Source organism: Urocitellus parryii, chromosome 11, assembly GCF_045843805.1.
Source record: "Urocitellus parryii isolate mUroPar1 chromosome 11, mUroPar1.hap1, whole genome shotgun sequence".
Lineage (NCBI taxonomy): Eukaryota > Metazoa > Chordata > Mammalia > Rodentia > Sciuridae > Urocitellus > Urocitellus parryii.
In genome coordinates, this window is record NC_135541.1 from 43,917,854 (window position 1) to 43,930,047 (window position 12,194).

Sequence of the window (12,194 nt, forward strand, 5' to 3'; positions counted from 1 at the left end):
GGTCTGTTTTATCTCAAGGCTTGGGCTATTCCCATTCTGCTTAGATGCCAAATTTTTATCTCATCTACAGGATCAAGGCAAAAATCAGGGCGAGGAGGAAATGAGAGACTGTTTAGTATTCCTTGTTCTAGTTTATTCATTATTATTTATTGTATCAAATAAATGCATGTAAATGAGGAGTCTTTAACATTAGAAAATTAAAGATAAACTAAAATGAGCAATCTGCAATCCCATCACCTGCAGATAGCTCTAGCTTTGATCTACCTTGGCAAGACTAAGCAGAGCCTAACAATATGGTCCTTCACACTTCTAATCCTCTTGTCATGCAAACATAATCCCCAAAGCTAATTTGGCCAGTTTTGGTCCAGAAAGTGTTGCAAATGTCAGGTGAAGCAGCAGAAAAATCTTTGGGTTTTTGGCAAAAATTACTGCTCTTAGTTTCATTTCGATATTCATAAAATATTTTAGCATATGATATGATAAAGTTGAGAAATTTGAATAAGATTTTTAAAAAACAGCAAAATTATCTGTTAAGCAAAAAGGCTCAGTTTAGGCATATAATTCCATTTTTACCAAAAATATTAAACAATGTATTTTTTAGAATCTTGGGCTGCAGGTACTTAAGGACCTAAGTTCAATTTGGGGCGAGGGGGACTTAACTGAAACTATTCTTCATTTTTAATTGGTAATTTCCCCCATTTTCCAAATTTACCCAACCTCCCTTTCCCTCTCTGCTGAAGGGAATAATGAATAAGCTTCTTATTCCTCAAAATTCTCCTACTCCCTTGACTCAAAGCTTTCTGGAGGACAATTTGATAAGTCAACATTGCCAAACAGATTCGCTCCTGTCCTCCAATATTCATAACACCATTTCTTCAGCCCTATTCTGGTATCAAAGTCTTGCTTTTTTCCTGCGGTCCCTAGAATGTAAAGAACAGCAATCAGCACTAATAAGTAGTGGCATCATTACAGAGCAAGGGATTGACTCAGGAACTTGAGTTTGGGCTATTTAACTTCATTCCTTTTCTGTTACCCTAGCTAACTGAGAATGCACATATGTATTTAAAAAAAAAAAACTACTATATGATTACTCTTTGACTATGATTGACAAATCTAGAGGGGAAAAAAATCAGAAAAGTTGATTGATTGCTGGAATAACAAATTCCAAACAATAAGGGATTGCATAAATAAATTGGCATAGACATGGAAAACATTGTAGTCATTAAAAGAATTTTGCAGAGTTATTTATTGAAATAGAAAAATCTTTACAATGTGAAGAAACAGGCTACAAAATAGTACACATAATATATAATTTTTATGAAGAAAATATACTTAATATGCATGAAAAATTGCCTTTAGGACATACATAAAAATACTTTTATCTGTGAACTGTGGAAGATGCTTTATTTTCTTTGCACTTTTTGGTGTTTTCCCAACATTCTGAATCAAGCTTGTATCAATTTTGTAAAGAGGAAAAAACGCACAAGAGATGCTGATTTAAGGAGAGAAAGGAAAAGGAAAGCAGCCAGAACCCTGGGGAAAACCTACATGTTTGAAAGAGAAGAAGAGCCAACATCTTAGACTTGTTCTTTTTCAAAACCAATTTTGTTCCTTGCCAGCTTCTTGCTCTTAGATCTATTTTAGCTTCTTAGATACCTATCAATATTATACTATTTAACTTAGCCTTATGTATCAAGGTTAAAGTAAGTGAAAACAACATAAAACTGTTTTGTGAAATAAAACATACCCCGAATTAGCATTTCTTATAGTTTTAATGGCCCCATGAACAAAACCTGGCTATACTCGCGAAAAGACTTTTTGATATCTGTATTGGAAATGTAATCCTCAAATACCTATAGTGATAGTATTTAAACGAGGGGCCTCTGGGGTTCAAGTAGGGTTACATGAGATCATGAGGGTGGGGTTCCAATGACAGGATTATCAATAAATGGGATGGATTCAAACTACAAAGCTTCTTCTTAGCAAAAGAAAACAAACATGTGAAGAGAGAGCCTACAGACTGGGAGAAAATCTTTACATATATATCTCAGATAAAGCATTAATCTCAAGGATATATAAAGAACTCAAAAAACATAACACCAAAAATAATAATAATAATAACCCAATCAATAAATGGGCTAAGAAACTGAACAGATACTTCACAGAATACAATCAATCAACAAAAATATGAAAAAATGTTCAACATCTCTAGCAATTAGAGAAATGCAAATCAAAACTACTCTTTAAGATTTCATCTTACTGCAGTCATAATGGCAATTATCAAGAATCCAAGCAACAATAATGTTTGTGAAGGGGAAAACATATACTCATACATTGCTGGTGGGAATGCAAATTGATGCAAACATTATAGAAAGCAGTATGGAGGTTCCTCAGAAAACTTGGAATGGAACCACCATTTGACTCAGCTATCCCACACCTCATTTTATACCCAAAGGACTTAAAATCAACATATAACAGTGACATGACCACATCAATGTTTACAGTAGCTCAATTCAAAATAGCTAAACTATGGAACCAACCTAGGTGCCCTTCAACAAATTAATGGATAAAGAAATTGTGGTATGTATATATACACACTCATATATATGGAATATTACTCAACTTTACAAAAGAATGAAATTATGGCATTTGCCATTAAATGAATGGAACTGGAGAATACCATGCTAAGCAAAATAAGCCAATCCCCCCAAACCCAAGGCTGAATGTTTTCTGATATGTGGATACCAATTCACCATGGGGGGGGGGTCGTGGGGAATAGTTACTGGCATGCACCACTGTGCCCATCCTGAGCTCACATTCTTATTCTCCTTGCCATGTCATCATGCAGCAAGAAGGCCCTCCTCACCAGCTAGGCATGGTGGCACACACCTGTAATCCCAGCAACTCAGGAGGATGAGGCAGGAGATGTGGGCAACAAGCTATTGAATTTCCTACTGTTAACTATTAAAGAAAAAAAAATCTACCTCTGTTCTTTACAAATTACCCAGTCTCAAGTAACTCTGTTACAGAAGCAGAAAATGGATTAAGCATAGATAAGAAATCTACCTGGGTAAAGAGGTACTTCTGGAAATTCTATCAGTCCTTTCAGGTTGAAGTAGTACCATTTATAAATTACTGCTACTGGGCATTAAATGTTCCTGTAAGACTGAAAGAATCAACTCCATTCATCCTACACAGTTTGGGAGCAGCATATTTAATGACTGAGCTAATCCATCTCATAATTCTCAAAAAGCAGGGTTATCAAAAAACATCTGATAGAAAGGCCTTAACATAGAATTCAGATTCGGTTGCACTAATGAAACAGTACTCATGAAAGGGGAAAAAAATGAAAAACTTATATGGAATTTAAATGCAGTACCAGGCCCAGTGGTGCATGTCTGTAACACCAAAACACATAAGGCTGAGGCAGGAGGATTGCAAGACCAAGGCCAGTCTCAACAACTCAGTGAGACTCTGACTCAAAATTTTTTAAAAGGGCTGGGCATGAAGTACAGTTATAAAGTACCCCTGGGGGATGACGGGGGAGCACTCCAGATCAAAAAAAAATGTATACACACACATGCATTCATGGGGACTTATATGTTTATTATATCATTACCTATATCAAGCATCAGAGAATTAGACAAACTGGAAGTGATCTTGTCATGTAAACTTAGGAAACTCTGGTGAAAGTCTAAAGGTATAATGTTTTGTTGTTTTTGTTTTCTGGGTTTTTTTTTGGGGGGGGGTACCAGGGATTGAACTCAGGGGCACTCGACCACTGGGCCACATCCCTAGCCCTATTTTGTATTTAACTTAGATATATGGTCTCACTGAGTTGCTTAGCAAGCACCTCACAGTTGCTGAGGCTGGCTCTGAACTCACAATCCTCCCGTCTCGGCCATACAATGTATTTTGAAGGAACTTTTTTTCTAGATTTTGTCAACAACTCATCTGGAGTACAGCTTATATGAATAGACACTTTGAGAAGGATATGCTAAGTTAACAACTTTAACAACAATGGAGAATCAGAGATTTCTTATTTAATTGAACATATGTGACTAAAGAGATGAAGCTTTTAAAATCTGGGCTTTTATACTCCTGAAGGAAACTTCAAAGAATTAAGTGCAATCTAAAATAACCAGGGAGGACTAGAACATGGGCTTAACTCTGTGCAAAAACACTGTCACTGTGAAAAGTGGATCACAAGAGACCATGGACTCCCAAAGCTAGGGATTTTTGTGTCTAGTTCACTGCCTTTTAAAGTGCCCCTTTACAAAATAAAATACAAATAGGGAGTTTTGTGTCTAGTTCATCCCCACTTAGAACAGTCCCTTCCACCTTGCAGACATTTAGTATTTAATGAATGAATCAAAGAAGTGCTCCTGGTGCATGGTAGAAGTCAACTGAAATTCACTTCATATAACAATATTTAATAATCTCCCACCAACTGGAGAAGCCATTACTGAATGACTAATATGTTACAAAGCTAACTATACCATACTGTACACTTTTTAAGGGAAATTATGGTTTTAACTTTTAAGAAGCTGGACCTAGTAATTTTGAAATTGATATTATCTGCTACTAAGGAAAGAGTGGAGTAGTATTATGGGCACACAGCATTCCATGCATTTTCATCTTCTTAAAGCCCTCTGCACACAGAAAGAGAACATACAGGTGCTGCTTCCTTCAGACCCTGGCACATCACTTGAGGCTCCTATGCTAGCATCTGCCTAGCAGTGCTCACAGATGGAAGCCATCAGTCACCTGTTTAGTGTTCCCACCTTGTCCATCCACCTTCAAATGTAACTACAGTGAGCTGGAGGAGTCAACATCTAGTCTTCCACAGCTAGTGCATCACTCCTCAAGCAAAAAAGGGAAAAGTTTACACTTCAGAGGATGGAAGTATCCAGGCTGCTTCAAGGTTTCACAGACTTCTTAATGATCATTAGCTCCAACGATACCAAGACAAAGACAGCAAAAAGCTGCAGAATCACAGGTGGGCTGTCACACAGGAGACTACAGCCCTGGGCACTATAAATTATATTTGTTCACACCAGATTAATTGCTTAGAAGGATCAAAATGCAGTTGACAGCTACATATTGATTTTCTTAATAATAAAGCACAAAAAAATGTGAATAAATTATACTTTTATTTTTCACAAGCAAAAAAAGATAAATGGCAACTTGCCTTTGTAAAAGACATTAAAGAATATCAGAGTAATAAGCTACCCATCTCATAGAGACAGTAGCCTCAGAAAGCCTATTATACAGCTTTTAAAGAAAGTCTTATTAAATAAATCTAAGAATAATATACTTTTAACTAAATGAACAAATCAAAAATGACCACACACACATACCACACAAACAAAATCATATAGAACCCACAAAGTGGTAATGTTTAGAAGGAAAAAGGAAAAACGGGAAGTTCTTTATTAAATTCAAGGAGGCTCAAATCCTAAAACAGAAAAAAAGAAATATATTAAAACACAATATTTTAAAGAGTATATTATAGTTTGTTTCTTTCTCTCTCCTTCGTGGTCTCCAGTCTCGGATATACATTTTAATGCTTCATTTACTCAAGATATTTTTTCTTACTCTTGGAGCAATTTTATATACCATAAAGAGATCACAAGACTGACAATGTAGGTATCTGCCTTCTTAATGGGCTCTTCAAGTTTTATATTTCAAATCTGATTCTCGAATCCCAATTAAATGTTTATATAATAGGCTTCTGAAAATGGAATTACATTTTAAATTGCATTTGCTTAATTTTTACACATTATAGTTTAAACACCATCTATATACTTTTGAAAGAGATACAATTTATGGTATGAATAAGGCACATGAAAATACATAACCCTTCCCATAAAGTATGAAGATGCCCAATACAAAATGATATGGTTGGGGGGGAGTGGGTAGAGTGGGAGGTAAAAAACCACCATGTTACAGTATATTAAAGAAGGCCTAGAGTCTAGATTCTGTTCTTCACTAGCTATGTCTCAACTTCCTTAGGTTTTCTTTCTGATAAGAAGCAGCAGATGCATCTCTCAGAATTGGAAAACCTTTTTTGGGCAGTTGAGTAAATGTCTCAAATTTTGCAAAGCCCATCACTATTCAATCAGATGGCAATAAAAAAATATTCTATAATCTCACTACAAGAAAAAAATCTACCTAACATTCAAAATTATACTTCATATCTGATTTATACATTATGACATAAAATACAAATGTCTGTTTCCTTCCTGGCCTCCAGAGCATTCTCTGAGATAAGAGACCACTGAGAACTCTAGTGCTATGATGATGGATAAGACATCTAACCTGCTTTTCTTTTGGTTTACCTGTCTCTCTAAAAGCACCTATTAGAGAGTCAACTATTACATAACAAATTCCCTGTACCCTATCTGTTATATAAAACTTCTTCATTATAGAGAATGATTCTACCAGGAAATTTTTCCTGACATTCTACCAAAATCTTGCTGAAAAAAATCTTGCATTGTTGGAAAACTATTTATTAGAATAAACTGATGCAAGGCAACTGAAATAAAAACTTTGTAGTAGAAGAGTCCTAAAGAACAAAAAAGAGTTGAATCCCTAGGACTAACAGTATCTCTCACTTATAAAGGTCTAATAGCTACTTAAACCTTAAGTTAATAAATAATTCTCACGGGCAAGTTCAAACATTGAGTTAGAATAAGTGCTTTCAGGTAGTTGAGGGTTTGGATTATATCAACTTTCAAGTTTAGGAAAGAGAAAGACAAAAATAGGTTAAAGATCCTATTGAGGGCTGGGATTATGGCTCAGTGGTAGAGTGTTTGCCTCGTACGTGTGAGGTACTGGGTTTTCAGCACTGCATATAAATAAATGAAAAAAATAAAGGTTCAGCAACATCTAAAATTTTTTTTTTTTTTAAAAAAAGATCATATTGACCCTCAGATGGACAGCAGAAAACATCTGCCACATTGAACTAGCCAAAGCACATATTTTCATTATAACATCATATAATAAGTATTTCCTTGGTTTAATTTTATTTCCTCATGAATTTTTCCCTTTTGCCACATTCACTACAAAGAATTTGAACTAGAAACTGTAAGAGCAATGAACATATATAAAAATACTTTTCAAAGGATTAGAGACATTCAGACATATGTAGTTTTCTAAGAAGCAAAATGAGAGGTTTACAACACTAGATCATCTCTTGAAATTTCCTATGGCTCTACAATTCTCACAAATTTATATTAATAATATACTATAATGAAGATTAGATATGCATATCACTTACTGTTTCTCTTTAAATATTTATGGATATAACTGTGTTTTTCTAAATGTTTCATTAGTAATACTAAGTCTTGTAAGTCTGGTTCCATAATAATCTATAATGTAACTACTTCCATCTGAAGGTCCAACAATCTAGAAGAGATAAATTTTCAAAAATTACTCATTTTGAAAAATACATTTCATAATGCTTTAAATTTATTCAGTAATTAATAAAATTGTTTCAGTAGCCATAAAATTTCAACTCTAAGCAAAACAAAGGTTAACCGAGTGGCTCATGTAGCTCACAGATTCAAAAGAAGAGCTACAAAGTCTTCAAGGACTGAATTCGGTGTCCCACAAAGCCCCTGGGTTTAGCCTCCCTGCCTGTTTCCTTTGCTCTGCTTGTCTTCATTCTGCAGGCAGGCATTCTCAACTGATAGTTACAAGCTAGAGATTCACATATTCCCACATTAGCTCCTCAAAAAAAGTAAAATATTCTTCCCCAGTGTTTATATACCAAATCCAGAGAAAGACTTTCATTGATCTGCATGTTTTTTATTATCGATTACTAGACAAATTGCTATATCCAAGGAAATAGAATTAATAAGATTAATGTTAATCAGATTCCCTGTAGGAGATGATGCAATGTGATTCAAAGTCCTGCCAGAACCACCTGGAATGGAAAATGAAGAGAGAGAAAAAAAACAACACATGTTCACTACAATCATCTTGTCCATTTAACCATATTTGTGACAATTCAATTAACATAATAACTATAAATTATCCATTAAGGTAGCAATCTTCAAAGTGAGCCTTAAGGTAGATAAAGAGTTACCACAGTGTATGTAGACCCAGTGAGTTCTATTGGTATCCATTTTGAGATACTTGATTACGAACAGATCTGCCTGACATTATGTTACAGTGGAATATTTAGCTAGTTTTCTTTCCCACTTCTCCTCTCTCTATGATCCTCTTTCCATCTTGGTCAGAGTAAAGCATCTCTGATGAGAGCTCACCTGAGTCTCATGATAGCACACTGCTCTGATGTGCAAAACCTCTAAAGGGCCAAATCAAGGGATAATTCAAAATACCAGGCTTAGGAAAATTTCCTCTAATTAGAGATCCAAACATATGTTCTGCTACATCTTGTTCCAAAATTGCATTCCCAATAACATTTAGCTCTTTCTTCTTAAAAATAATCTGTTGAATTTGTAACACATTAATGCTGTTTTCAACCATAACAATTATAATAACTCAATCCAGATAGCTCAGAAAAATTTTTAATTTAATTTTAATAAAAGATTAACAGAAAGTTTTTAAGCATAAAAATACATTAGGTTAAATTTTGTGCAAGAAGGAAAATAGAAATCAAATTCAAAGAGAAAAAGAAGCAATGTGAAATTATAATGATTTCTGAAGGGTTCATTCATGTCTTTTTTAAGAGGATGATATTTTAAATCCTATGGCATTTATAGTCTGTTGGATACATTTAAAAATTGATGTAACAGTTTTATTTAAATATGTCAATATTTGAAATGACATTCTTTGCAACTATTTAAATTTATGATAAACTTAAATGTCAATTTAAAAATATGTAGAGGGCACAGACTTAAAAAAAATTCTTCTAGGGGTTATTCAACTAGAGTTTAAAGAAAACGACTATAAAGCACTTCCCAGCCGGGCATGGAGGCTGAGACAGGAGGATCCTGGGTTCAAAGCCAGCCTCAGCAACTTAGCAAGACCCTGTCTCAAAATAAAACATAAAAAGGGTTGGGAATGTGGCTCAGTGGTTAAGCACTCCTGGTTTCAACCCACAGTAACAAAAAAAAAAAAAAAAGAAGAAGTGTATGTGTTGAGGGAGGACTTTTTCTGTCTTTGAAAGTGACAACATAAGGAAATGATGCTAACCAAAAAATATGATGATAGCAAAGAAGATAGGAAAGAGGGAGGGAAGAAGATGAAATAGAAGGGGGAAAATTGAATGAAATCCATACTATATCATTTTGCTCTGAATTAAGAAATCTCAGAATTGTCTAACCTCCAGATTGTTGTATGATACAATAAACTCTAATGTTACTTGTACAGTCAACAATCCTAATAATGCATTTGTCTTCAATGTCTCCTACAGATAACTGCCAGATACCCAAAGCACAACACTAGTGGTATTTATGCTAAAACAGTTTAAAGAACTGCTCAAAGACAACCAAATTAAGTCAGTGTGTAAAGCACTGGTCCAAAAGAAAAATTTTGACAAAGCTTATAGCTAACTAGCTCTAGGATCAGATAATTTAATCCTCTCTGGTTCTCAGTTTTTCTTATCCATATACAGGAAAACTTGAAGAACAGATCAAGCTGATCTGTACAGCACTCTTTAAGTTCTAATGTCTTCCAAGACTACAACATTAAAGTACAAAAATCTCAGTTCAGGCATCTAAAAGCTATCATTAATATGGTTTTCTATGAACTAGCCCATTTAAGAAGAAATCACCAGGCGCAGTGGTGTTCACCAGTAATCCCAGAGACTGAGGCAGCAAAAGATAGCAAGTTCAAGGCCAGCCTCAGCAATTTGGCAAGATCCTGTCTCAAAATAAATAAATAAATAAATAAAAAGGTCTGGGGATGTAGCTAAGTGGTAGAACACCCCTGGGTTCAATCCCCAGCACTAAAAGGGGGAAAAATATGATTCTTCTCTCCTTACTTAATTGTAAAGAAAACTATCTGCTGTAAAGGTTCCAACTATTCAAATCCATATTCCCTTACCAAAATTTTAAAAAATACTTAAATATAATAAATGTTTCAATTATAAAATCTCTTATTATGAAGTTGGTATTACATTGTTAATAATAAAACTACAAATCTTTAAAAATATTCCATACTGGGAAATTTTTCACTTAGTAAATATAACCTATTAGTACATTGATAAGAGAATATGAAAACTAAAATTATTAATTTAGATTTTAATTATACCCCCAGCCACAGGAAACTGGAGCTGGGGGTATAATTCACTAGTACAGTGCTTAGCATAATCAAGGTCCTGGGTTCAATCTCCATTACCAAACAACCCAGCCCGAAGCCAAGTTCCATAGTATGCAGCATTTCCAATCAATATTCCTCTCTTCCAGCAGAGACAGACTTTTGAAATCTATAGGGTGAATAAATACCACCTCCATGCTTCATTGCAGTTAATGAGCCAAGAAGTTGCTACAGAGGTTTTCGTCTTAATAAAAGAGGGAAAGAAGAGGGCCACTACACTACGAGGGGCAATTTTCCAAAATATGTATCAATGTCTCTCCGTAAGAAGCCTTAATACCACAAGTAAGCAACTGCACATCCTTCTTTACGTTTCCTTAAAAATTACCACAATGTTGTGAACTAACACAGTAGACATGAACAGTTCTGGAGGTCAGAAGATCTAAATCAACATAACTGTTATGTCCTACAGAGACTCTAGGGAAGAATCTTTTACAGTTCTAAGCTTCCACTGATAACTGGCATTCTTTGGAATACTTTGTTTGTAGCCAATTATCAGTTTAATCACATTTGAAATTGGACTTAGGATCTACCAAAATAATCCAAGATTATCTCTTCATCTCAAGATCCTTAACTTTTTCTTTCTTTGTTTTTTGGGGGGTGGGGGGTGACACTGGAGCTTTCCCCAGGGCCTTGCACATGCTAGGCAAGTAATCTACAACTAAGTCTGTGATCCTTAAATTAATCACATCAGCAAATACCTTTTTTTCCTAAATAAAATAACATTTGCAGGTTCCAAGGTTTGATATGAACATGTTTTAGCTTATCATATCCTCCTTCTATGAGATGTTGTGGTAGTTTGGAGAGGTTAAGTAAAACTCCCTCTTTTGTGTTATTTCTGATTTTCAACAAGAAATTTTACTGGCATAGTAAATGTTAAAAAAAAAAACCCTCATTGTTTATATAAAAGGATAGGCTTTTCTATAGATGCAATGTCTATGGCAAGAAAAGTAAATTTAAAAAAAATTAAAGAACATATTAAAATCGAGACTATTGTGAAGCGGTCACCAAATTTCCTATTTTTCTGTTCTTTATCCTTTGTGTGTGTGTGTATGTGGTGCTAGAGATTAAACCCAGGGCCTTGTGCGTGCAAGGCAAGCACTCTACCAACTGAGCTATATCCCCAGCCCTGTTCTTTATCCTTGATGCCCAATGTCATTCTCAATAATCTCCTCCGAACTACTCATAGGCAGCTACATAAACAATGGGAATTTCATTAATTTGGCATTTGACTTGGATATACTCTTATGCTTAAAAATGTGATGTCCTTTGAAAAGTACACTTAACTTATCTGAATAGTTTAAAACTATGCTCTGATTTTAAGACATTTCCATGTAACTGTCAGGTACATCTAGGTAAGTACTTCTATGATGAGTCTAATGTTACAGAGGATGCGTCCATTCTCCTATTGGTGAATCCATCTAGATTGATTCCAACTTCTTGCTACTACAAAGAATGCTACAGTAGACATCATTATACATGTCCAAATGTGAACAGGAAGAAACTTTTTTGGATAAATACTAAGAAGTAACTCTTGATTTACTTATTAATTATGTGGGTATCCTTTGCTATGAATTGCCTAATTGTTTATTATGTTCATTTAACTATTAGGCTCCCTATCATTTTATTGATTTGCAGAAATTACTTGAATATTAAGGACAACAATTCTTCTTGCTAGTATGTTTTTTACTTAATCTGTGAACTTAACTTGGTCTAAGGACTGGAGATGAAGCTCAATGGTAGAGTGCACAAAAGGCCCTGGGTTCAATCCCCAGTCCCACAGGAAAAAGAAAAAAAAAAAACTTAACCTGGCCTATTGCCTTTAAAAACAGAATTGCTTAATTCAAATTTGATTTTGAGTAGTCAAATTAATTGATTCCTGCCCCCCCCTTCATGTTTTATTTTTT

The 12,194-nt window shown here is 34.7% G+C and overlaps 1 protein-coding gene across 1 annotated transcript in view; it reads right to left on the reverse strand.

Annotated features, from left to right (window-relative positions):
* Positions 1-5,149: 5,149 nt before the first annotated feature.
* Positions 5,150-12,194, reverse strand: part of Tm2d1 (TM2 domain containing 1) — a 34,636-nt gene continuing 27,591 nt past the window's right edge. Inside the window, exons 6-7 of the mRNA XM_077791331.1 lie at positions 7,283-7,410; positions 5,150-5,458 (exon numbers count right to left, since the gene is read on the reverse strand). Of these exons, the coding sequence (XP_077647457.1) occupies positions 7,300-7,410 (111 nt within the window). The 3' untranslated portion in view covers positions 5,150-5,458; positions 7,283-7,299. The remainder of the gene's footprint in view (positions 5,459-7,282; positions 7,411-12,194) is intronic.